Consider the following 28000-nt stretch of genomic DNA (forward strand, 5'->3'; position numbering starts at 1 on the left):
CACACCAGGGGTTGGACCCAGACAGTCATTAAATCACTGCAAGTGAGGGCGGTACAGATGCAGTGCAATTCTCGGGCAGGGCACTCCGTCGCAAACACCGCCGAGTCATGTAACCCCATCCCTAGGCCCAAGATGGAAATGGCGTGGGGAGGGCGCACTCCCCGTTGGGCAATGCCGGCTTCCTCCGATGTCCACCCAGGCACCTGACCTGTGCTGGTTTCACAGTAGAGCTCGTGGGAAGGGTCTCTCACCTGAAATCGTCCCGGTGGGGCTATTTTGTCAGAAGGCCCGGGTTTGCTGCCTACGGCAACAATCTGCGCAAGTACCTTATCTTCCCAAGTCCATGCAGGAGGGAGCTCGTTGCTGATGCAATCTCGCTCCGGTATGCTATCCATCGGAGCTCACACAATCCTCAATTCCTGCACCTTGCAGATGGGTAATAGCCGCTGCGGCGGCTAATCAGGGGCGGTGCGCGGGTCGGAGGGACAGGCCACCCCCAGTCTTCACCTTTAATGCGCTTGAGTTGCCACAATGGTCGAATCAAATGGAAGTTTAGGTCTGGCGTTACGCCCTCCGCCTGAAGACGAATATAATATTCCCACTGATGCAAGGATCCTTGCTGAATTCTGCTGATAGCTCGCGGAGATCTATCAACAGGTGGCCATCTTTAACCTTGGTAAGCTCCGCCCCCCTCTCCCCCACCCCCCCCCCCACCCCCTCACCCCCACAGGATTAGAATCTGTTGATGGCTGCGACGGAAACAACAATGCTAGAAATTATTCAGCTTATGTTTTCAAAGTCCAATTTTATTCATGTTATGGTTTCACAAGGACAATGGGATTTATGAACTACAGCCCTTCAACAAAGCTTTACCATTTCTGAAAATGGTGTGTTGGAGGAAGAAATATATATATAAAAGACGGAGAACGAGGGAAGAAATTGGCAACAGCTAGGCACAAAAAAAAGTAAAAAAACACAGGTGCCATACTGCCTCATTTTCTCTGAGTACTTCAGATACTTCAGTGCTGTTATATTCTGAATAGCTTGTGACCATGAGCGAGCGTGATTGTTTGGCAGAAGCAATGCCAGTGTGTACTTCCCCGTTCACATTTTAGTAAGCCATGAAATACAGCGACCAAACATGGTGTTGTCATCCATGTTTTTAAATCGCAATGCAGATTTTAGGCAATAACAATTTCAGCAGATGTTTGGAATAAAGAGCTACTGGACAAATTAGGTTATGAGAAGTTACTTGTGCATGTATGTTTCTTTCATTGAAAAAAATAACAAGAATTGCTGAGCACACAAACACTGCATAAATAATGACCATTTCATGAATAGTAATACGCAGATAGCTACTCTACACCTATCCAAGATCCATTTGTATTCAACACCTGCGATTTTCTGTGTATTTATTAACTGTTATGAAAATATCAGCATCTTTATGTCAGGATCTAAGGGATGCTGTTTTTTGCAGGGCTGTCCCTGAAGCTTTTTTGACTTACTTTCATTAGTTATTTAATGTGCCTGACAAAGCGGAATTAAGTAAAGGCATTTACATGTGTTTGCATTATTTGCATGGCAGCCGAAATGCTTTGGGTGCTGTTTGGCTGTTTCTTCCCTTGAGGCCACTACTGAAGCCGTGTGATAGAACTGAATTGACAAGTCTTCGAGATACTTTTGCACTATGCACAACAAAAGACTTCCACTTGTTTGCTCTAAATAGCAGCCATGCTTACAAGAAAGGGGCTTTCAGCAGTCTGCTCTGCTGGGATTTCCTTAGGCGGAGTTTTCATCTCTGTCATCATATTTGGTAATGAACACAGCTTAATCCGGTGCCAATGGGCACTTGTAAAGTGTGGGGTCTGCAAAGAAGATACACTTTGTTGTTCAGCATGAAACAAGTAATTAATAATATGATTAACAAATTAAACTAAAAAGAAAAAACAATTACTCGTATAAATTGTTGCAGTAAGTTGCGTTTCACGGTTTAAGGTTTTCCACTTTCAGTGAAGGCAATACCAACCGTCAATGCATGGCGTTTTCCAAGTACTCGCTTATCTACACAATGTAACAAAACATAACTTGTATTTCAAGAGTCCTTGTTTACCCATTGGGTCATCTTGGTGGTGAATAAGAAATGCTAATTGTTGGTCACCCTAATAGAAATCAGTATCATTATTATGACCGCAACTGTTTGCAGAAAAGTTCACAGTACATGAGCTACTTTCCTAAAATCGCACACGATTCCTTACCAACTGAGGGCTAGACCTCTGCATTTTTTTTTTTATTTATTGAGTAGAATTGTTGTAAGAACCTTACATCATCAACAAAAAAATGTAACATTGAATATGGTAACTTAGAGCTCGAAAAATCGGATACGTCGTCTTTTTTTTTAATGTACATCAAGCATTTTAGAATTTCATCTTTTGAAAACATGATAATGCCAAAACTTCAAACTTGACAAAATGCTATCAATAAAGTGCAGGTAATTCCGGTCCTGTAAAATACCAAATCATCTTATGGTTTGAACCTTTCCAAAGCATTATTCATAGTCATATTAAAGTACTTCAGCTCCTATTCTACTCTTGTCCATTCATGATGTAAGATACTGAAATAGATAGTTTGGATATTGGATCAAATTATTTATTTAATAAGGGAAAAACATATATAGTAATGATACATTATTGGGCATGTAACTAGCCCTGAAGTGCATTAAGAAGGACCCCAGATCAAAAAACACAAGCATCAGCACTGCACGTCATCATGCACATAATTACAATATAAATGTCATTATTAATACATATTGATCTAATTTATAAAATTTAAGATCTCCTATTCCTTCGATATTACGTTTAATCACAAAATGATAATCTACCTGGAAGAGCGAAGTTCAGAATCCCTCTTCTTATTAAAGTGCTGTGCATTTCGTTCCCATAAAATGCACCCCTGCATTTTGAATACAAACTGAGAATTTCTGGCCTACTATCTATGTATTTTCTTCCTGTTGTTCTAAGAGTGACAGATGTTACTGTCTTTGAGCACCAGCTTGAATAAGGTACAGTCTTTCAGATTCATTAGCTCACCTCTCCACCTCCTGCCACTGCAGCATGCTGGTCATGATTCAAGAAAGTAGAATTGATTTTATAGAATTTTTTATATGGACGTTATGATTGTAAAAAGGTTGCTTTCACTCCCAAAAGTGTGCTTCCTTTTTAGTTGAAGGATGCTCCAATTTGGGTGTTTGTTATCATAGTATTTTTTGTATCTTCATCTTATACAATAGCTTTAGGGCACTAATGTGCTACAAATATTCCTGTTTGAAGTGCTTACCCTGAACATTTGCTAATAATTATATATATATATTTGAAATTGCAACACTGGTTGTTGACTTGGGTCTCAGTTCCTAAAGGATACTGAAGTTGTGCACTAAGCTGACACCTATCAAGAAAGCAATATTGGACGTCAATATTGCCAAAGAAGGCAGCATCACGATTGAATCCCTGTTACAAACTGACTAGTCATATCATGTCTTCATTCCTTTCACTACACTGTTATCTAAAGCCTAAGTATGGGCGAATTTTGTGAATTTGCGGTACACAATTCGCGTGAAAGCATACTCGTCGTCCGCAAAATCTGCGAACTTTCGCGATATTGCTGATTTTTTTATTTTTGCGTGTTCGCTGAATTTTTTTTCACCGCGGCTACTGCGAACTTACCCATGCGGTCGTGTATGGGCGCAGCCATCTTGTTTTCACTGTTCGCGTTGCGTATTTACGTTTTCGGTCGCTAGTTGCATGCTCGCGTTGCGCTTTTCCTGTTCAGGGCCGCAGTTGCGTGTTCTCGTCCGTTTTTGCGTGCTCGCAAGGAAAATATCACGCAAACTTACCCACGTGGTTGCAATGGGCGCGGCCATCTTGTTTTTCATTCATTGCTATGGTTCTGGGCATGCCTTTTCTATCCAGCTTCAATCTTTGTAATCCTTAGTTTTTTTTAACTATTTTTTTATCTTTTTTACTCATTATCTCTTTATTTTTGTACATCTATATTTTGTGTTTTTTTCTACTTTTCGTTACTTTAATAACTACTTTTTCTTTTAACTCTCTCTTGTCTTTTATTTACTTTTTGTTCCCTATTCGTTCCTCTTTTTCCTTTCTTTAACCCAGGACCATGGCAAAGGGAGCGGGCAGCTGACTCCCTTGCGGGCGCTTACGGGGGGGGGTCTGTAAGTCCCAGGGAGATCTTCAGCGCTGTGGAGGTGGCCGCACTGGTCTTCTATATGCAGCGCCACCTCCTGAAGACCGTCGCAGCAGGCGACAGGCCCGGTACCAGGTACGGCCTCCGGGAGCATCGCCAGCTATGGGGTAAGGTGTGCCAGGCCATGTATCGGGAGTCAGGGGTCCAGCGAACCTACAACCAGGTGACGCACCGGTGGTCCGACATACTGGACCGGGAACAAGACCTGCTCGACCTGCTTGGGGTCGAGATCCCTAGCCTTGGTGAGTACTAGTAGCTATTTGATAACTACTTTGTTTTCTTTTGCTCTGTGTTATATTGCAAATATATGTTTTTTTCCGAAGAGCAAGAATGCTGCCGATTACATTGCAGGTAAATTATGTTTCAAAAGCTTCTGTGATTGCAGGTGCGCACCTGCTGAGTGGCGGTGCTACTATGCTTACTTGTTTGCAATTTTGTGCTCATTTGGCCTGAGTGATTATGAGTGTACTTTACAGAACTGTATAATGCTAGAGACTAGAGACTCAAGTCCAGTCCTTCCTTTGTACTCCTGCCATTAAGAAGAGATAGTGGTGGTCTATTGATAGGTTGAGTATATTATGACTTGTCATTTAGTAGGACATTTTTTAGTGGTCTGCAATCATGGCGGATTGTGTCTGTCACTTCCCGTGCTGCTGAGTGCTGCCAGTCCTAGTAGAACCTTTTTGTAGTTGGTTTAGTGAGTTACATAACTTTCCAAGTAGACGGTCCGTGAATCCAGCAATACTAATATCCTAGTAGACCACATCAGATAGGTCAATACATTTAGTGCAATTGTTGTTTATTTCCCCGACTTTTTTTGAAATTTTTGATTTCGTTGACAACAATAATCCATGTTTGTGTCTTTCTTTTATGTACATCAGCTCCTCCCAGGGGCAAGAGGACAGAGGTGGCGGTAGCGACGCCGGCGAAGCAGGAAGGCCAGGATCGATCCACCGATTCCTCTTCTGCTGGCCCCAGTAAGTTTTCCTGTTAATAATAATAATTATACTTCCCTAACTTTTACAGCATCTATTTATTCCAAACGTTCATCATAATTTCTGTATTTTCCTAATTCGTCTTTGATCTTCTTGTAGACTGTTTCTAAATTCTTATCCTGCCTCTACTATGACTCTCTGTGCTACTACTGTTTATTATTATTAGTCTGTCTGTGTAGCTAGCTAAGCTTGCACAGTTGGCAAAAGGTGTTAAACAAAACTCCTATTCAGCAATAGCTCTAGGCAGTGCAGTCCTCTGGGTTGTCCAAAATGTCTATTGAAGTTTTCTTAATGTTTATATTTTGACAATTCCCGACAATAAAATGTCAATGGCCACCAAGAATAAGATACTAGTTTAGTTTTTGATTGGATAGGAGGACATACTACTACTGTTGCAGGGACTATTCTGCACATACAGAACTATGGGCAAGAAATAGGGCATTGGTGATAATAGGCGCAGTTAGACTTTCCACATACCTCAGTCATAACAGAAGTCGAACCCCCAATCTCCCTACTGACTAGCTAGTGTGTCAGAGTCATTATTTAGCTCCCGAATGCAGCAATGATCCCCAATGATTATACAACCCAGAACATAAGACTACGGAGGGATCACTGAAAGAATATCGACGAACATAATATCGACCTACAGAAATATCAACGCTGGAATATCAAAGGCAAGTATATTGACACCCTATCACTAAGTACAAAAATATCGGAAAAAAATATCGATGTTAAAAATATCGTGATTAAAAATATCGGGTTTTTTTCTGTAAAAGAAAAAAAGGAAAATAAAGTAAATAATAATTATAAATAAAACAAACATATTTAAACATATTTAATCATGTTTAAAATTAATAAATCATACATATGTAATAATAACACTTTAATTAAAAATATACATATAATATATTATATATACTTACTTAATAATAATTTTTAATAATTATTTTAATTACTTATAAATTATAAAAAAGTACTATACATTACATATACATCTATACACATAAAACAAAACATAAATAAAAGAACATAAATAAAAATAAATAATTATATTTAATACATTAAAAAATTAAATATACTTTTAAAGTTAATTAAATACAACATTATCGAAAAAAATACAAAAATTATTAAATACATAAATAAATAGAACTACTATTTAAAGTCCAAAAAAAACTACAGTATTGAAAACATTGGATAGCATAGAGCATAAAATTACTATTCCCACTCCAGAAAATTCAACAGTAGGGTAAGCGTGAAATAGCATAGGGGTCAAAATTACTATTCCCACTCCATAGAGTGCAACAGTAGGGAAAGTTATGGATAGCGTAGGGGCAAATATTACTATTCCCACTCCAGTGAGTGCAACAGTAGGGAAAGCATTGGATAGCGTAAGAGTAAAAATTACTATTCCCACTCCAGAGAGTGCAACAGTAGGGAAAGCGTTGGATAGCGTAGGGGTTAAAATTGCAATTCCAACTCTAGAGAGTGCAACAGTAGGGAAAGCGTTGGATAGCGTAGGGATAAAAATTACTATTCCCACTCCATAGAGTGCAACAGTAGGGAAAGTGTTGGATAGCATAGGGGTAAAAATTACTATTCACACTCCAGAGAGTGCAACACTAGGGAAAGTAAATACTTCATATATGAATACAAATTAATTAAATATTAATAACAATTACAAATTAATTCAAAGTAATTACCAATTTATTATAATATAATAATCAATTACAAATAAAAATTAAAATTAATTATTAAAAATAATTACCCATTAATACAAATTAATTACCAATTAACAATTAATTAATTAACAATGTAAAAATAATTAACAATGAATTCAAAATAAATACCAATAAATACATTACAAAATGTATTAATTTACAATTAAATTACTTCCTACCCTATTCCCCTATAAACCCACAACCCGCTACAGAAAATAAATTAATAAAATAACATATTTATCAGTTAATCAATTAATAAAAATTAATTATCAATTATAATTAATTAATTAACAATTAAAAAAATTAATTAACATTTAATTCAAGATAAATACGATTAAATAAATTAAAACATTTGATAATTATAATTAAATTACTTCCCAACCCATTCCCCTATAAACCCACTACCCGCTACAGAAAATAAATGAATAACATTAACATAATTATCAATTAATACAAATTAATTACCAATTATAATTAAATTATTTACCAATTGAAAATTAATTAACAATTGATTCACGATAAATACCAAGAAATAAATTAAAACATTTAATTAATTATAATTAACTTACTTCCCACCCTATTCCCCTATAAACCCACAACCCGCTACAGATTTACATTACGCAAAAATTAAATACTATAAAATTAATTACTTAAAATAAAACATAAAATAAATATACACTTTTTACACATATACTAACATAAAAAACACTTTAAAAAATTCGATATTATTAAAAAAATCGATGTTAAATTACTTACCTCAAATTTGATATTTTTGTTGACTATATTCTGTCAATTCGATATTTTGTCCATTCTATATTTTTAATTCGATATTACTGCAATTATATTCGATATTTTTGTTGACTATATTCTGTCCATTCAATATTTTGTCCATTCTATATTTTTAATTCAATATTACTGCAGTTCTATATTTTTGACTCGATATTTTGACTGTATACCACTACACAGTCAGAGTCCCGACCGCTCAGAGTCACGGAATCAGGCTAGCAAATTGCAAGCCCTTTCGCTCACTCACTCATGACCAAAAAGCACAGAGTCTATGTAAGTTTTAAAGCTTTATTACAAGTAAAAGAACTAGCTCTGTGTGTACTCTGTATATTTTTTTTCAATTGTGCATTATATAAAAACATTTATTAAAATCGACTTCATACTAGAAGAGAAATGGTGAACTCATGAAAACTGAACAGTGGCTGATTTACGCATTAATTGTGGGAGACCCTTCCTCTGGTTGGAACGTAAAGTACTGGTGGTGATGATGATGAGTAACATATTGCTCTTGTTCATAGAAGGGAATCTTCTGTCTGAGTGTCTGTTATGAGAAAAAAGGTACGCATTAAAAAGCAAGCATTCCTCAGTTGTGCCAAAAAGTGTAGCATGTTATGGCTAAGCAGATATAAAAACACCCTCCCCTTCCGAAAGGGGAATTTTTAGTTTAGACTAGAGAGTCACAAATAATTAAATTTGTTTATGTAGTAAAATTTTTTTTAATTCCTAGACAAAATAGGGAGTGGTGTATATGGCATCTAAAAATATGAAATGTATTTTCTAGGCAGAACACCATCGCACAGCCCATCACCAGTGCCGAGGCCAGCACGGAGGTGGTTGCGGTGCCAGCAGGAACTGCTGTCGGGGATGCCTCTGTAGTGGTGTCCAGTGGTAAGCTATTATAATCCTTACTAATTGAGATTGCAGAGTAGGCTTGCTGCAGGGGTATATGTGTTGTACAGTACAAGTACACTTTACAAATTTAGAACTAAGTTTTTGTCAACTAGGTAGAAGAAAGTCACTCTTGACTTCGCATTAGCAATAGCATTAGTGGCGGGAGTTGACGAGTAACCAATGGCCTCCTCTAAATTTGACTTCAACTCAGCTGTGAAGGACGAGCAAGTTTTAATTAATGACTGGCAAAGAATGATACGTGTTTTTTAATGCAGGCACAGGTGGCTGGAAATCTGATGCATGGCAGGTTGAAGGCTGAAGCAAGGATGGGTGGAAGGAGAGAGAAAAGAGGACTGCCTGGGTGGGTGAAACAGAAACTGTATGTGTGCGCAATATATCCTTTGGGTCAGATTCAAATGCAAGTCAAGCACGGATGCATGGGTGGCGCTTTACAAAATGAAATAAAAAGGGTGTTTTTCGATGAGAAAAAGTAAAGCTTGTCCGGTTGAGACATTAAGAAGAATGATTGACATTTACTTTGAATGGATAGATGCCTGGATGGTATCTTCCTCATAGATAGCATAGGTGTATGTAGAATAGACAGAGTAGACGGTCACTGGATGAAGAGTGATACTTTGAAGATCATGTAACACCGCACATCCGTGCCAGAGTAGCAAAGCCGAGTAAAGTAGAAGTTGTAATTTTTCAGAACACTCCCTTGACTAACAGTAGTTTGCAAGCACAGCATATATTGTGTATCTATATTGTAAAGTTCACATTATCAAATGAAGCCACAAGTGCCTTCCTCCAGTGATTACGGGGACCACTCACTAGTACCTATGTTATTCATTTTTTTTCACCTCTGTCATTCATGTGTGGCCTATCGGTGTTTACTCAATCAATAAAAACAAAGCACCTAAAGTCATACCTTTTATAAGTAAATGTCCTGTGAAGGGATAGATGATCATATTATCTTCTTCATTTTCCTTTTGTAGTAGTCAGGGGCAGGGCAGGGTGAAAGTTAAATTAATTGAGCAGTAGCCCTTGTAACAGAGTATGACCAGTGCCAACCGTAATAGAAAAGTAAGAGCTTCCCCACCTGCATTTACTGGTAACAGTATCGCGAGTCTGCGTCATCATGGCTTGCGTCTGTTTTTCTTGGGTGCAAGCTGACTGCGCTGGCATTATGCCGGCTTCCACAAGTTTATGTACTAATTTAGCTAAACAAGAGAGAAGAAGAAGATTGGTGTACTTTCTGAGACTAATGTAGTGAGTCCATAGTGCTTGTAGAATTCCTGAAACTCCCATTAATGTTAGAGCAGAGGCTGACAAAGTGGGAGGTTAGATAGATACATGCCACAAATTTTATGTACTGTGCTTGCAAGTTGCTAGTGCTACTGTGACACAACTTTCTGTTGAATTATTTTGTGTTAATATTGAAGAGTATTGGTTACAGTATTTTTTTCCTTCTTCATATAGATACTCCTTCTAAACTATCAAGGAAGGAGTTGGCTATCCGGGCCAGGCAACGGAAGCTGGAGGCAATTGTCGCCGAATATCGGCGGCTGGTGGCTCAAGAGGAGGAGGATGACACTCAGTCAACATCTACAACAACAGCTGCATCCTCCTCCGCTGCCCCTTGGTCATGCAGCCAGCGCAATCCTCCAGAGGTACGGCACCGTGGTCCAGCAGCCACCCGCTGCCGCCGAGCTGCGAAACCAACAGCTGCCCCCCACAGTACCTGCAAGGCTAGTGTGCACCGACTAACCCTGCGTGTGGCCTACCTTGCGCAGGAGGTGGAGAGGCAAAAATCCCTACTCAAGGCCCTCCAGAGGGAGCTGTGTGACCACCTGGCCACAGGACACCGCCGGCCAAAGCAGAGAGAGACTGTCCCTTGCCCTTGTTTTAAAGACTTGTGGGGGTGGGTGGGAATTGGGCGTTGGGGTTTTGGAACTTTTCTTGGGGACATTTCTTTGACATTGATTGGGATTAGGGAGGGGGGCGGGTCGGTCTTGTGGGATAGTTTATTTTTGTTAGGGTCAAAATAATTATTTATTTTCCACTTAAACATAGCATACACATTTTTACTGTTTTGTGGGGAAGGCAGGGGGATTAACTGTACGTTTGTTTTCCTGAAACTTAACTGGCTGGTTGATTCAAATTGTCCAAGAAATCACCCAAATTTGAGCAAAAGTGCCACTGACAGAGTTAGTGAATTCAATTGTCCTACTACTTTACTAGTACTACTGTCAGTCTCTCCTCCTACTCCATTATTCTTCCTCCCCCAAGATGCTTATCTTACCTGTGACTTGTGTTTGAGAATAGGGCTAGGCACAGGGCTGGCTGCATGGCAAATGGCGATTAAGGTTGGCTATGGAATGCTGGATGGATGAAATGGCATCGTTGTGGTGGTAGTAGTAGTGGTACACACTGGCAGTAGCAGCATATGAAAAAAAGGAAATAGGACATTGAGTGGCCTGAGAGGAGCATTTGAACAGTATGATAGTACAGTACACAAGAACAGTGCCATAAATTGTAGCCTAAGCAATTCTAAAGTATTCAATAAAAAGTAAACTACTAGTTGCGTGGATTATGGCTACTACAAGAACTAGTACTGAAGGACACAGCAGCCTAAGCTTTCATCACGTGTAGGAGGATGTTGTTGATGATGAATCCACTCGATCGCGGACATGAAATTCTGAATTGATTTGCAAATACTCATGGCTATGTGTCACGCAGAATAAGAATATATCTTCGGATTCCTTGACCTGCCTTGAAATTGATTTTCTGTTGCTTTTAACCTTATCCTCCCCAGCAAGCCTGTGAAATTATTGGTGTCATTTAGTCACACCTCAATGAAAACCACGCAGCCAGGGGGAAGAGGGTTAGGGTTTGAAAAATGGATGGGAATGGGGCATTTTGGGAAAGTTTTTTGAAGAGAGAAAAAAAACACAGCATGGACAAACACCAAATAAAGAAAAACAAATCTTTGGATACAAACATATCCATACATCTTTTAAGGGACATAAAGGAAGGGCATGCATGAAGTTGTTTGCTAAATGGATGGTTATGTTACTGAAAAGTAGTACTTATACTACAACTTACTAACTAGTACTAAACAATTAGACAGTACAGGGCTGCAGTAATTACGCAATTCCACTTGCCTATCTGCCCTCAGACAGAATAAACACTTAGTAGTACATTACATTAGTTTTAAAAATAGCAAATAAACTTATCAATTAGCTGTAGAGATGAATTTGAAGCAGAGAGCAAACACACAGAGTCACACTCATAGAAGTTCACAACAAAAACATTATTTAAAAGAGAAAGACAAGTGAAGTCGATACTGTAACTGTATGTTGTAGTTGTCCTGATCAAATTGGGAAATTGCATGCATCCAGCCATTCCTCCTATTCGCGGTACTCCTACATTCCATCGGGCACTCCGTCAATCAATCTTGGTAACCACACTGTCCACTACCTGCCTGGCGGATGCGAAATTGCAGATTGTTATGGTAAGCCTGAGTTAATGTTTTTCCCATCGCACAGGGTAAGTGACAGCCTGTACTTGTCGATGGGAAATCAGAAAGGGATATTAAAACACCCCGGAGGAAAAATAAAAGGTACGGTGTGTAGTGCAAAAATAACACTTTCTCTTTCAGAGGCAACAGTATTACATACATGCATCATTTCTAAAGTACCTACTCTAAATCTCTGTTTCCAGGATAATAATTAGCACACAGCAGACCACGGCCATGCAGATGGTCAAGGCAGGCGCCACTGAGTGAACCAACCTCCATGTAGCATACCGCTTTGACACAGACAGACAAAGCAGATATAATTTTATACAGCAAGCCACATAGCGGCAATTTTACATGAACCGCTTTCTGGACTCTGACATAACACTACACTAGATCGACTCCATACCACGACTAGACAGACATGTAGTTCTGCTGTGGTTGTTGTTGACTTGTTTACCTGTTTGCCACTCACGAAATGATCATAGTTCTTCGATAATCCATCCATCCCACTGAGTGACTGTGAAGATATTATGTAACTTTGGTCATCGTGACTCATCATCATCATGGTGTTGGCAACGTTGTGGCCTCTGCAGTAGAAGTACAATTTGCATTAAACAAGGTAAACAGAGTAGACTTGAGGTACCTTTAGTGTGTAAAAGATTAAATAATAACAGAACACATAGGATTCATTTTATGCATAAAAAAACAAACAGCAATTGCTTTCATCAGAGCCAGACAGCCAGTGTTGGCCACTGCATGCCATCTCATCATTCATTACCTGTTCCACTTTTTGTCAGCATCTTATTCTTAAGTGAAGGGCCACAGGGCAGCCTCTCGCATCAATTTCTGAAGTAACAGTCAGCCTAGTCAGTCATTCCAGTCCCACTTCTTTTGAGGGGACTCGTCTATGAAGCCACAGTTTCTTGATTTTGCGTAATCCGGCTATCTGCCATGAGGGAAATGGATAGGGAGAGTCTGGAGGAGGAGAATAGCGGAGCATGACTGAGTTGTGAACTTGTGAACTTCAGGACTGCAGACAGCGACACCTTGAATATGGAAATAAGATGATGACAGTGCTGCTGATGGATTTGTTTTGATTAGAGTTTTTTGTTGTGCTAAAAGTTGCAAAACAAAGGAAGACACACAGAAATAAAAGTGAATAAGGATGAAAAAAAAGTACGTATTTCAAGCCTAGGTGTCAGGGAAGTAGAGCTTGTCCTCAAACTCTGTGAATTGAACCAGGAGTAGGTCAGCTAACAGAGAAGAACTTCCGTCACCTAAGTCGGTGTCCTTTTCTTCCTGCGTGGATTCACGTATTTTGTAATCTGGTGGTATGAAGTGCTGATTCATCTTGATCATTGTTAACCTCTCCACATTTTTTGGCGAGAGGCGGGACCTTTTTAAAGTTACAATGGCACCAGCAGCACTGAAAACACGTTCAGAAGACATGCTTGCGAGTGGGCAAGCCAAATAATTTATAGCCAGCTGGGTGATCAGTGGCCATTGAGGCCTTTTCACATACCAATACACCAATGGGTTCGGATCAAAGAAGACCTCTGTTGGGTCATCTAGATAGGCCTGCACCATCCACTCAAGGTCCTCCAGGGGTGCTGCGCTTTGCATACCATCTGTTGCCTTTGCATCAACACTGGAACGAGCAAACCCTTGACGAGTTATCCAATCCGCTTCCGACAATATTATGGCTGGGCCTAGTGCAGGTGATGATACGGTTGCTGGTGTCGTTAACGGCTCTGAGCGAAAGTGACTGCCTTCGGCCACAGAAGTGGACCTTGACACCGGATGGCCTGCTGCTTCAGTAGTACTTGTGGTTGTTCCTTCAATTTCCTACCGCTCTTTTTCAAAGCGAGTGGCTGACAGAGCTAGCCAATGTTTGTACTTGGAAACATTTGCTTCAGAAAAAGGAATGAATGTATTGCTGGCCAGTGCCTTTTTGTACTGTGGATCCAGAATAGTGGCACGAATGTAATGTTGTTATGAATGTATTGCTTTAAGCCTTGCATTGTCAACTAGGCAGCTTAATAAGCTCTCTGCCAACCAATATGCATCTTGTTTTTCAGTATCAACTCAGAACGTTGAAGACACCGCCTTCAGTTGGTGCTCTAGCATGCGCAACAATGGGATAGCTTTGCCCATGTACAGTCCTCCCTGCTGACTTCACGGGTGAAGACCTCAAAAGGACGAAGCATGTCTGTCAGGCTTTTAACTAGGTCCCATTGCTCCACCTCTAGTCTCATGTATTTCATGGAAGAAGCCCGTGCGTGAAAGACATATTCATTGATTACCAAGTACTGCTCAAACAGATGCTCAAGCATGTAGAAGGTTGAATTCCAACGTGTTGCCACCTCCTGGATGAGTCCTCTGACTGGCACTCTACGGTCACGTTGAATGATCCTCAGCTGCTTCCGGGCCTTAAAAGAATATCTGAAATGTGCACAGATTCTTCGGCAGGTGGTCAGTAACTTACTGACTGTGTTTTCTTTTTTCAAGAAATCTTGAACAATAATGTTAATGCTGTGCGCCAAAAACGGCACTCTGAAATAGCCACCATCAGCCATGGCCTTAACTATATTACTGCAATTATCTGTGGAAACATAACCAATCATGCACTTTCTTGGATGCAGCCATTCAAATACCTTATTATTAAACTCATCCAAAATGTTTACTGCAGTATGAGATTTCTCCATGGCAAACATGGCTACTGTTGCATGTTTCCGAGTAGCTTGAAAAATTGTGACACTGTCAACACCTGTAGCTATCTTCTCTCTACCCCCCGCAAAAGAGACCCAGTGTGCAGTGATGCACATGTAATCAACGGTTTAGCAACTGGTCCACATGTCTGTTTTCAGGTGGATAGTGTGAATAGCACTCTTCTGCAAAGCTGCCCCAATCACGTCCAGCACATCTTGATGAAGTGCTGGAACCGCAACTCTGATTCAGAAAAGGGGGTGGTGATGAACAGAGTGTCTGAATTAAGCAGACCACTCTTACCCAGTCCAAAAATCAGGGCTTGATCCATCACCGTTTTTTAGCTCACTGCACCATCCCAGCTCAGAACCTGGCTACATGCAAATTAGTCTGTTCCTGTCCCAGTGCATGATGGGAACAGGGCAAATCAAACTACCAAGCCAATTCTTATACTGGAAGGAAACAAGCTACCGGGGACCGGTTTCTGGCATTTCAGCCGTCGTCGGCCCGGCTTGCTTGAATCCTGATGGTGCAATGAGCAAGGGACTCAGATCTGAGTATACCCTTCCACGCTTATGGTGGACAAAATGATTCAGAAAAGGGGGTGGTGATGAACAGAGTGTCTGAATTAAGCAGACCACTCTTACCCAGTCCAAAGATCAGGGCTTGATCCATCACCGTTTTTTAGCTCACTGCACCATCCCAGCTCAGAACCTGGCTACATGCAAATTAGTCTGTTCCTGTTCCTGTGATGGGAACAGGGCATATACTAAGAAATGAGTCCCTTTCTCACTGCACCATCAGGATTCAAGCAAGCCGGGCCGAAGACGGCTGAAATGCCAGAAACCGGTCCCCGGTAGCTTGTCTCCTTTCTGGTGAAGAATTGGCTTGGTAGTTTAGTCTGCCCTGTTCCCATGATGCACTGGGCCAGGGACAGACTGATTTGCATATAGCCAGGTTCTGAGCTGGGATGGTGCAGTGAGATAAATAACGGTGATGGATCAAGCCCTGATCTTTGGACTGGGTAAGAGTGGTCTGCTTAATTCAGACACTCTGTTCATCACCACCACCTTTTCTGAATCGTTTTTGGCCACTATAGGTGTGGCAGGGTATACTCAGACATGAGTCCCTTTCTCATTGCACCATCAGAATTCAAGCAAGCCGGGCCGAAGATGGCTGAAATGCCAGAAACCGTTCCCCGGTAGCTTGTCTCCTTTCTGGTGAAGAATTGGCTTGGTAGTTTAGTCTGCCCTGTTCCCATGATGCACTGGGCCAGGGACAGACTGATTTGCATATAGCCAGGTTCTGAGCTGGGATGGTGCAGTGAGATAAATAACGGTGATGGATCAAGCCCTGATCTTTGGACTGGGTAAGAGTGGTCTGCTTAATTCAGACACTCTGTTCATCACCACCCCCTTTTCGGAACCGCAACTCTGGCAAAATAGGACTGGCTAGGAACCTTCCATTTAGGGCAGACTGTTGCCACAAATTCTAGAAAACCCACCACTTCTATGAAAGAAAAAAGGAGAATGTCCAGCGCTAACATTTTAGCCAGCATTGCATTATACAGACGTGCCGTTGGGTGGTTGCGTTCAAATGGCGCCTCCGACCAAAACAATCTTTTAATAGTGGTCTGGACTATTTTCATATGTGATGATAATCCAGACTTCTTCAACCAGTTAGGCTCATTGATGTACTTTTTCACAATGGTGTCTCTACCAGACTCTTACTGTGCCTCCTAGAAGTTGCTGGGGTAGAGGGTGTGGGTGCTACCACTGCAGTGCTGCTGCCAGGGGGACTGTGTGTATCAGAAAAAATGTCTCTCGCTTCTTCACCTACCCCCTGCACTATCAGCTCCTCGTCATCACCAGATGCAATACCAATGGCTAGTGGCTACATTTGGAGTTGTACTTTTGTCTTTCCAGATGTTACTTAGGTGCGCCTCCCACTGGATGCTGTGGTGTTTTTGGAGATGACCTCTCTGGCCTCCGGTACCATAGTTGGTACCAAGCTTACCCTGACTAATCGAACAAATAACGTGTCTTTCTGCCTTTCTGCTAATACTAAAGAAGTCCCAAACTGGGGAGTTGAGATTTCTGGAGGTGGTGGTGGAGGTGCCACTTTCAATGCCAGATGAAGTGGAGGATGGGCGTGGCATAATTTGTCTCTGTTGTGCAATAACAGCACCACTACTTGAGGTAATGGAGGTCGAGCTGGATGGAGGTCCCTGCCGGCCCATCTGATGAGAAAATATGGAAGCTGTAGGTCGTGTTGGTGTAGTAGTTACCTGTGTTGGTGGTGGTACCAGTGCCTCGTCGCCCACATCCTGCGCAGCATTTCAGGATAGGGTAAAAATGTCTGTCTGCTGCATGCCCGCTGGGGCTGGAGTGATGACTGGGTCGTCATCGTCAGACTCTTCATCAGCAGCAGAATACACCACTTTTACTTCTTCTTCGTCATCACCCATAACTGAAAGCCTTGCAGGAACCTTCCTTTTACCTAGCTTTGTCGGCTCATGGCATGCCTCCCTCTCAGACTGAATTGGTGGGTGCCAATCAAGATCTGGATCATCAGAAGGAATGGGGCTTGAAGAAGAAGTTGTACTAGTAGCCATCCTTTTCCTTGCTGTGGATCTGGAAGACAATGGATCATCAGTAGTGGCTTGCTCGGCTGTTACCTCCGCATGAATCTCGAACAAGCATTGTGGGCAGTTGTGCCACTCCTTGGGCCTCTCCTTGCGCTTCTCTTTGTGCCTCTCCTTGCGCCTCTCCTTGCGCCTTTACTTGCACCTTTCCTTGCGCCTCTCCTTGTGCCTCTCCTTGTTGCACCTGTGGTTGTCGTTGCGGCTGTGGTTGAACACTCGTCAGATGAGTTACACCCTGCGTTGATTGGATGCAACTTTGCGATGAGTCAACGCCAACATCACTGGTCGATGGTGAAAGAGCAATTAAAGTGCTAGTGCTAGTTTTTTCTTTTCCCCAAGAAAAGTATCAGTCGGCACACCAGTATCCTTGGTAAGTGGCGTCACTTGCTTCTTCTGCTCCTTCTTACTGGCAGTGGCACGGGCAATTTTCTTGGTGGAGGTGCTATGGCCACCTTTCTTTGGGCCCATCTTCTTCAGATGTCAGAACATCAGGACGTAGTTGTACGAGTTGCAGAGTTGTCTGTGGCCACACGTGACATCACGTGACGTTGTGCACACACCGCAGCAGGACTTCTTCCTGGCATTACAACAAGTGATGATGATGAGGATGATTCCTGGTTCTCAGTCTTTGTGCACCTAAAAGCAAAGGAGCCAGAGGAACATCAGTTAAATAAATGTAGCATATGTCGTGCTTCAATTAATAATATTGCAACTAGGCATTTATTATTATTAACACAACACACCCAAAACCGGAAAGACCCAAAATAAAAATTGCAATTCTAATCAAAAATGGATGTTTAAATTAATAGAAGAGAGACCACACAGAGAGAATTGTTTCATGCACCCATTCATCATATAACCCTAGGCCTACTGGCCCGCAACCGCAAGCTTGCCGGCCTATGGCAAAAACTGCCTGGCCTCAATATGCCCCCACCACCCACATGGCCAGGCCCTGGACCAGGCCCCAACAACACCCAGGAAATCGAAATACACACAAAAATCACCCCAATCCAATGCCATCCATGCCCTTAATTATGTTTAAATTCAAGAGACCCACAGAAAGACTGCCCATGCACCACTGAGTACTCCTGGGCATAATGGATGAAAGCAAGGCAGACTGGGTGCATACCTATGGCACAAAGCACACTGTCTGGCTTCAAAATGGCCCCTAGACCCACAGTCACATGGCCAGGCCCTGGACCAGGCCTCAAAATGGCCCACACCCACCTGGCCAGGCCCTGGACCAGGCACCAACAACACCCAAAAAATCAAAATACACACATAAATCACCCAAATCCAATGCCATCCATGCCATAAATGATGTTTACATTCAAGAGACCCCACAGAAAGACTTGGTCCATGCACCACTGACTACCCCTGGGCACAATAGATAAAAGCAAGGCAGACTGGGTGCAGGCCTATGGCACAAAGCACACTGCCTGGCTTCAAAATGGCCCCTAGACCCCCACCCACATGGCCAGGCCCGGGACCAGGCATCAAAATGGCTCCCACCCACATGGCCAGGCCCTGGACCAGGCCTCACAATGGCCCCCACCCACATGGCCAGACTCTGGACCAGGCCCCAATAACACCCAAAAAATCAAACTACACGCAGAAATCACCTCAATCCAATGCCATCCATGCCCTAAATGATGTTTACATTCAAGAGACCCTACAGAAAGACTTTGTTCATGCACTACTGAGTACCCCTGGGCATAATGGATGAAAGCAAGGCAAACTGGTGGAAGGCCTATGGCACAAAGCACACTGCCTTGCTTTGAAATGGCCCCTAGACCCACACCCACATGGCCAGGCCCTGGACCAGGCCTCAAAATGTCCCCCACCTGAAGAAAACCACAAACCTTCTCAGGGGTCCCACTGATATTTGGTCCTTTTAAACCAACAAAGAAGAAATTGGCACAGAAGCTGTAATATAAAATACATATTTATTAAACCTCAGATGAGGGAGACTACTTCACACAGAAGCCTTAGCAAATGAATGAGGCAATTTAAGGAGTACAGAAAACTGAGACCTTATATATGGTTAGGGTTACATAGTCAGCATAAGACCAAGGGGCAGTCCTGGCACATGTAAGCCTGCAAAATGTCTAATATGGGCATACAAGATCTTCTTGCTCAACAAAGTGGGAGGAGCTAACAGTGGCTGTTTTTGGCAAACACATCCTGACATTTACATACTAGAAACAGTTGCAAGGACAGCTGCAAGCTCAAATGTGCATGTGCAAAGGTGGAAGATGCTGAATAAAGTTTATTTCTAGGCAGATTACAAGAGCAGTCAACACTGAGGGATGACAGAGCACGTGGCAGCACATGGCAAACAAGATGGCTGCCAGAAATACAAAATGGATTTAAGCTCATGCTAACAAATCCCTCCAATATTTATCACACCCACATGGCAAGGCCATGGACCAGGCCCCCACAACACCCAAAAAATCGAAATACACAGAAAAACCACCCCAATCCAATTCCATCCATGCCCTAAATGATGTTTAAATTCAAGAGACCCCACAGAAAGACTTTGTCCATGCACCACTAAGTACCCCTGGGCATACTGAATGAAAGCAAGGCAGACTGGGTGCAGGCCTAAGGCACAACGCACACTGCCTGGCTTCGAAATGGCCCCTAGACCCACACCCACATGGCCAGGCCCTGGACCAGGCCTCAAAATGGCCCACACCCATATGGCCAGGCCCTGGACCAGGCCCCAACAACACCCAAAAAATCGAAATACCCACAAAAATCACCCCAATCCAATGCCATTCATGCCCTAAATGATGTTTAAATTCAAGAGACCCCACAGAAAGACTTGGTCCATGCACCACTGACTACCCCTGGGCCTACTGGCTAGTGTGGCTTGAACACGCACCCCAAAATTAAAAAAACTTCCACATATAACAGTGAGCTATTCAATTCCATGCCATTAATGCCGCAAATGATATTTAAGTTCAACAAAACTCACAGAAACAGTTGTATCATGCACCCCAATCCAATGCCATCCATGCCCTAAATGATGTTTAAATTCAAGAGACCCCACAGAAAGACTTGTTCCATGCACCACTGACCACCCCTGGGCCTACTGGCTAGTGTGGCTTTAACATGCAACCCAAAATTAAAAAAACTTCCACATATAACAGTGAGCTATTCAATCCCATGCCATCCATGCCGTAAATGATATTTAAGTTCAACAAAACTCACAGAAACAGTTGTATCATGCACCCATGACTAACCCTGGGCCTACTGGATACTGTGGCTACCCACAATATATATTTTTTTAAGTTTGGAAAAAGTTTATAAATTATAGTTGCAGCAACTGCAATGCCCCAAACAAACAACACCAACTTACTTATAAAATCTCAAATCCAAAAGTGATCCAAGCAAAAAGTCCTCAAATACAAACATCCAGCAGCAGCCACAAAGAGTAATCCTTCAAGCTCCCGATCCAAATGAAAAGGGACCAGGACATGGTCAAAGCACTGGGAGGAGCGTGCTGGACAGGAACAGGAAGTTGGAGACTCTGGGGCACTTCCTTCCTCCCACCCCCCAAAAATGACCTCCTTGCACAAAAAAAGTGCAGCCAAATGTCAATCTGAGGAGTTCTTCTGATCCAAATCATAATTTTCAGAAGGTTTAGGCTGCCAGCGATAGATGTTTTGGGCAGAATTGCAATTTTTGTGACTTTGGGAAAGCAAGCTGTTCAAATCTCCCGCCGGATGTCAGCTGCGCGTCGCATCTACGTATTTGCAATTGTTTACCCTCGTGATGCGTGATCGCGGGCCCTTATGACGTATTCACGTTCTCAAAGTCTCGCAGTGCAAGATGGCGGGACTCCATGACGTACTTGCGGTCGAAAAGTCTTGCGCGATCACGCAGCCAGATCCAAAATGGCGCAGCCCATGCAAACCTGGAGGAAAACAACTCTGCGAAATCAGAATCAAGGTAAGTCAACGCCGCGCGCGCGAGATTGTATTTTTGAAGCGCGACCAAGCAAAAAAATTCCCCCACCTCTTGGGTCAAAATAAAAAAACAAATATCTTGGTAAGAGACTTGAAATAGGTTAACCTTTTACTCTTGAATCCAAACTCTCATCTCCCTTTCCATAGATGCAATCAAAACAAGAGAATGAGAGCAACTTATCAAAACACTACTAAGCAAAATTTTTAAAAATAATGTCAACTCATTGGTTGTGAAAAGACCTGTACAAAAATCTCTCAGAGCTATTAAAAAGTTCTGGCTCCAAAATCCCTTCCTCAAAAGAGAATCTGCACAGTTTAGGACTCTCTAATAAAAACATTTACTTGCAGCCAAATATAAAATTCATCAGAAACAAGACCGCATGGCAAAAAATCACCCTAAGGAAATCTTCAATAAAGCATTTAGATCCTGAAAATCGGTTCCAAAATATTGGTTGAGCTTAATATCAAAGTCAAAATACCATGACTAGAAAAATGTTGAAGAAGAGAATAAATATCATGTGTAAGTGTCAGTCTAATAATAGTATCAATGTTTAAACTTTTTTTCTATAGTAATTTGTATGCTTTTTCCATTCAATTCATATTGTAAATTCATACTGTAAATCATATAAAAGTTTTTTACAAATATATATTAATTTATGTTTTTTTATCTCATGTTTTATATTTAATGGGCTATTAGGTGGGTATTTTTTTAATAAAAAATATGTACTTTTTATGTTCGCAGTGTTTAAATTCTTTAGGTTATTCAGTAAATATTTAATATTTGTACAGTTAATATGTTTATTGATTTATCAAACATTTTCCCCAGGGCTTTAGTTTTTCTTAGGGGAAGCAGTGTGGGTAGTATTTTAAAAAGTGTTATGTTAACTACTAATACCTTATTTTATTTTTGTTATGTTTATTGAGGTATTGACTGGGTAGTATTTATAAAAATATGGACTTTTTGTACTTGAAGTGTTTAATATATTTTGGTTACTCAGTGATTTCATATTATTTGTTTATTTATTGTGCCCATTTGTAACACTGGACTTATCAGAAAAGCTCTCCTTCCCAAAACATGCCTCCGTGTTCCAAACAGAGCTATTTACTGTGTTTCAGACAAACAGCTCCTGCTCTCCAAGCCTTTAGTTTCTCTCCACATCAACGGCCTCACACTGGGCTTGCTAATGGTGGGATCTTCGCAGCTGACTGAAGATGCACACTTGTCTCAATTGGTTTAAGCTTCTTCACCGACAGGAGGGGTGGGTGTCAAGCAAGACAAAGTCCCAGTCACTTCCCTCTGCTACTCATCCCACCAGGGTTTCAAGTGCAGTTCTTTAATCAAGTCCAGTGCATTGTATTGTAATTGTATTTATATAGCACTTAGTACCCCTGACGATGCGTCAAAGCACTTTTGGGAAAGTAGCACGCTACTCCCAAACCTAAAAAGGATTAGTGGTGGATTAGTATAGTGACTTTTGAGTTAATTTGATCAGTGGACATGTGAGTCTGTTTCTCGGATTGAAAAGGATATTGAGGGATAGAAGAGGAAAGAGTTTAGAAAGTGTTTATTGGGAGATCGTAGTAGTATTATGAGTTTTGGGATGAGTATAAGAAGAGAGGAAGGAGGGAAGAATCTCTAGAAATGGATTAGGTAGATCATATTAGTAAAATGGGTTTTGGAATCAGTCAGAGGAGGGATAGGTGAGGGAAAAATTTAGAAGGGTTGTGTGGGAGATGATAGTATTAAAATGAGGTTTGGAGTAATCCAAAGAAGAATGGGGGATGAGCCAGAGAGAGGAGGTAGAGGATATAACGAGAGAGGTATAGGGTGAAATATAGGGTAGTGCATTGGAGAGAGTCAAAGCGTTTTTTACAGTGGAAGTAAAATAATAAACATATAGATACATAAGTGCATATTGTTATACATATTTATATCAAGAAATACACATATTTAGATACATACATATAATCAAATTGCATGTTTTTATACACAAGGAAATGCTGTATATTGGTGTTTGAGTATGGTGGTTATGTAGGAAAGAGCCAACACTTGAGTAGTCTTCTGAAGACATGATAGTTATCCGTGGCTCTTATGTTTGGCGGTAATGAATTCCATAGATTGACTGCTTGATAAGAGAAAGATGTTTAGGTTATGGTTATCTTTTTTCTATGGTGTGAGTTTGAGGCAAAGTGCCTATCTGGAGCAGAGGTTCCTTTGTTGAATTTATTTGGTGATTTTATTCTTGATGAAAATAGGTCCTGTTCCATGTATTGCTTTGTGGGGGATACACAGCAGCCTGAATGTGGATCATCTGGCAACCAGTAACCAATGTAGTGCCCTCAAGCCATGGGAGCTGAGGGCTTGTGGCTTTAGATGTAGGGTAGTCTAGCAGCAGAGTTCTGAATCTGTTTGAGTCTTTTTATAGTTGATAATGATGATCTGTGATAGAGGCCATTTGTGTAACCAAGTTTAGACAATACAAGAGAGACAGTTGCTTGGACCTTGTGTGGAAATCCCAGGTGGGGGGAATTGTGTCACAGAGTTTTCATACCAATGAAGCTTGATCTTGCTAAGTTGTCCACTTGGGCATTCATTGATAACTTAGTTAGGGTAATTCTGAGGTTTCTTACTTCCTTAGATATTTTAGGCGGTGGTCCCAGATCATCAGACCAAGTACAAAATGAGTCAAAGTTTTTCCAATCACCACATATGAGTATTTCCATTTTGAAAGCATTGAATTTGTGATGGCTCCATGTCATCCACTGGTCAACAGGTCTGAGGCAGCTGAAGATGTGAGGCAAAATTGCCTGATTTGCCATCAGGAATTTGAGTCCCAGCAACCCAATATGATTTAAATGCACCACTTGGGTACTAAAATATCAGTTGTGATTTGTTAATGTGGACCACTTTTCATTTTGGTGCACTACTCTGTGCCTTTGAACCAGTCAGCCAGATCCCTCAAAGCTGTGTGTAATTTCCATCCAACTACAAAAGAGTACAGTGGTCCTTAGCTTTGGATTAACCAAGAATAAATCCTACAGAAAGAAGGAAGCACAGAGGCACTGGAGCCGAGGGGAGACAGTAAGAAGAATATGAATGACTGTCTCACTGTATGATATTGTCATCTCACAGGAAACTTAGGTCCCTAGGAAATTACTTTTTGACAGATTAATTTGCTATTCTGTGCCTGCTTTTCCTTCTGATTTGGAAGGGACTGAGTCGGGCTTGCGGTTTTGTTTAAAACCTCCCTTGATTGCACCATTTTGCTGATTCCCACCAGTAGTAGGTAAATCCAAGCATGCATGTCAAGTGGCACAAATGCCTTAGTTTCATTCCTATTTAATATTTATAATGATAACTTCTCCACAAATGTTAATCCTAAGTTTGTTTCTCTTTTTGATTTTATTTGTGATCCGGAACTTAGCCATTTCCATCATGACCATGGCTTAAACATTGTATTTGACGGGGACTTTAAGGCTAAATTGGGTGGGTGGTCCCGCAGGTGCATAATTTCATAATTTTTATTCTTCTGTAGCTGCCCCCACCCATTCCAGAGATTGCAGGGGACAGATGCTATTCCCCCATTTTCTCACACATGATTTATGCAAAGTGTTTGAATGGGTCACCCACATTGTCTTTTAACACCTGCTTCTACTGGGGGTTGGGATTGTCGATAATGGACTACATTTTTGTGAGTAGAAACTTTCTTTGGATGCTTAAGAGATGGTACTGTCATTCCAAGCATTTTTAGTGACCACAACCCTATTTCCATTACTTTGTCTTGCCAGAGGGTCTGTCCTCGGATCATCGCCATGTAAGAACTTGGACCTTTCTCTGAGCAGCGATGGGCTCAGGCTAGCATGGAAGTCAATTAATTTGAATGATGTACAGAGTAGGCTCTATCTCGAACACCTGATTGTTTGAGATTGACTTATGACATCCCATGCAGAGTGGAACTTTTAATTGCCTTAGGGGATACCATTGAAAATGATTTTATAAAGCCACCAGGACAGATGCTCAATTTTATTTTGATAAGGCCTGCAGGGAGGCTAACCCTTGTTTGAAGAGTGCCCTTAGGTCTATCCACTGGGTGCTGGTTGCTTCTTGTAGAATAACCTATTAATCAGTCATCAGTAGAAGGAAGGTGGAACTTAACGAGGAGTCTTGGTGTATGCAGCTAACTGTCTGCAGGAACAGAAAGGATGGCCCGCCGTGGCACACTCTCAAAAGTAAAAAAATGGTTAAAAACTGATTCCAGTCTCATAAGTGCCAACATCAGTGCTGATTCTGGGGTGAGCAGCTTTAAACAAGTATATCACAAGCCTGATCCAGCTAGAGGGGATATAGATGTTTGCATGCCCTCCTTTCCTCTGAATATTAAACTTTCAATAGAGGAAATTGCCAAAGCTGTTTCCTATAGCCCTTATTCACAAGGTCCCTGGGATATTTGAAGTGCCTATGGATCTATATAAACTGGAGGTGGATTTGTGGATACCCATCCTTACTGATTGTGTTAATTAAGCCTGCAGGATTGACCTATCCAAGTACAGGTGCTTCAAAATAATAGCCCCTGTCTTCGAAAAAGGCTTCCCCTTGCTGTTATATACCCATATCCCTTTTGGATTGCTCCATGAAAGTTATCAGCAGGATGATGTTGTGGGTTACCAATAACCATATCTTTTCTGACATCCAATATAGTATTAGACATGGTTTGGCATGCAACAGCAGTGCCTAACTTTATATTTGTTAAATAATGAACACACTGGCCAAAAGAGGTCCTTTTTATCTTGCATGCATGGATAGAGTGGTAAGATCCAATCTATAGGATATGTTGGTGTCCTTGGAACTCGATCCTGGTTTGGTGTCTTTCTTGCACCTCTTCATTTTTACCTTAATGCCTCAGTCAGATATGGGTTGAATGGCTAATGTACTGAGCCCTTTGGCTTACGTAGAGGTATTTGGTAGGACTGTGTCCTTTCCCCAATTCCATTTCTTTTGTATATTAATGACCTGGATGTGACCCCGGTCACTATGGGAAGAGACGTGTAGACTGTGGACGGGTGGTGTGTCCCCGTCATTTTATAAGCAGACAATGCTGTCTTTGTGTCCAGAACACCCAAAGGCCTACAGTTTTTGTTATTTTCCTTTGTTGGCTTCATGGGGGGGTGGGTTTGAACACGAAACTTGCCTAACTTTTGTTATGCCATGCTGTCCAAAGAACTTGAAATCCACCTGTTTTTCACTTTGGTGTACACCCATAGGACGAATTCATGAATTTCCATATTTGGGGGTTACTTTTAAGTCGCAAGGGTCTTTGGCCCCTTGCCTAAAATAGTGAAGCCACAAGTTTTGTAATTCCATAGAATATCTTTCTAGGCAGCAAAACGGTAACTTACCCCGTTGAGATATATAAAAGGAACTGTATGCCCATCCCTACCTATGGCTCTGGACTGTGGGGGTATAAAACGGTTTAACTTATCTCTGGGAATATTTTTCGTTTTATTCAACTTGTCACTGGGAGAAATGGTGGAGTATGTCTATTCTGTCCCTAATTTTTTCCTGTAAAAAACAGAGAGGTACCCCTTGTGTAGGCCAAGGGAAATAGGGTTATTCAACCTAGGTAAGAGAAAGGGTTCCCTTAAGACACAGATAAAGACAGGTATAAAATAATGTACCTTATGACTTAACAAATACATACAACAAAATATGGAAAAGTTAAAAATGCATTTATTTGAATATGTTAAAAAAACAATCAATAGGGGTAACTAAACTAAATCCCTGAACTAAAACAAGATAAAATTGAGACAATACATATAATTGCGACCTGCACAATTACAAGCAGACAGAACAGTTACAACATACATTTGTTGGATACAGGTTTGTATATTCTTTCTCCGCTCTAATATTACCAGAGTAGTATCACTATCAAATCAGCGTATCTATTATGGTGTTGGAGACTTGAATTATACGCTTTAGGTTGCGTCGACGCGTTTCAGTGATAACTCCTTATTATGATCACCTTTATAAAGACATAAATTTTGTCTTCCAGAACCAGAGGGTATGTAAAATCGCCCCTGGGATAATATTGACAATCCTTTATAGGGATCACTTCACGTTTCCTAATCGGAGCGTGGGCTTCTGTAGTCGCCTTATACAATGCTGCTGGTAGTAGTATATTTCTGTTTCTGTTCTGAATAAATGCGATCTTTTGTTGTCCCCCTGACCATAGGAGACCATGGAAAAATGGTTGTGTTGTAGACCATAAGTATTATATGCAATCAGGCCACAATTGCCATGTATAAATATAAATATCACGAATTCTCCACTTCTGACCGGTTATGTTGCAGAAGGTTGCGGTTGTAATTCTCTTTTAGGCTTCACAAAGATAACCTAATGGGACGATCTAAGATTTCACAGGCCCTTGGTCATCGTGATATGGCCAAACATAATGAGAGTCTACCTAGTTAGTAGATAAGGGTTCTGCTCTCTGTGGGGGTCCGAGTCGTGT

At 41.3% G+C, this 28000-nt stretch overlaps 1 protein-coding gene across 1 annotated transcript; it reads left to right on the forward strand.

Moving 5' to 3' along the window:
• Positions 1–1052: 1052 nt before the first annotated feature.
• Positions 1053–27960, forward strand: LOC147692722 (uncharacterized). The gene is made up of 5 exons (XM_086939550.1): positions 1053–1092; positions 5139–5238; positions 8538–8644; positions 10127–10568; positions 27867–27960. Exons 1-5 carry the CDS (start codon positions 1053–1055, stop codon positions 27958–27960), a joined length of 783 nt encoding a protein of 260 aa, XP_086795676.1.
• The last annotated feature ends 40 nt before the right edge of the window (positions 27961–28000 follow it).

The sequence above is a fragment of the Lissotriton vulgaris genome, chromosome 9 (genome assembly GCF_964263255.1).
Source record: "Lissotriton vulgaris chromosome 9, aLisVul1.2, whole genome shotgun sequence".
In the NCBI taxonomy this organism is placed as follows: Eukaryota; Metazoa; Chordata; class Amphibia; order Caudata; family Salamandridae; genus Lissotriton; species Lissotriton vulgaris.

What these genes read in the sequence shown, in the direction of transcription:
- LOC147692722 (XM_086939550.1), top strand. Translation starts at nt 1,053, where the DNA reads ATGAGCGAGCGTGATTGTTTGGCAGAAGCAATGCCAGTGT. An exon ending in CTCTGTAGTGGTGTCCAGTG is followed by an intron (nt 8,645 to 10,126) that starts GTAAGCTATTAT and finishes TTCTTCATATAG; the next exon opens with ATACTCCTTCTAAACTATCA. An exon ending in TGTTTTAAAGACTTGTGGGG is followed by an intron (nt 10,569 to 27,866) that starts GTGGGTGGGAAT and finishes ATTCTCTTTTAG; the next exon opens with GCTTCACAAAGATAACCTAA.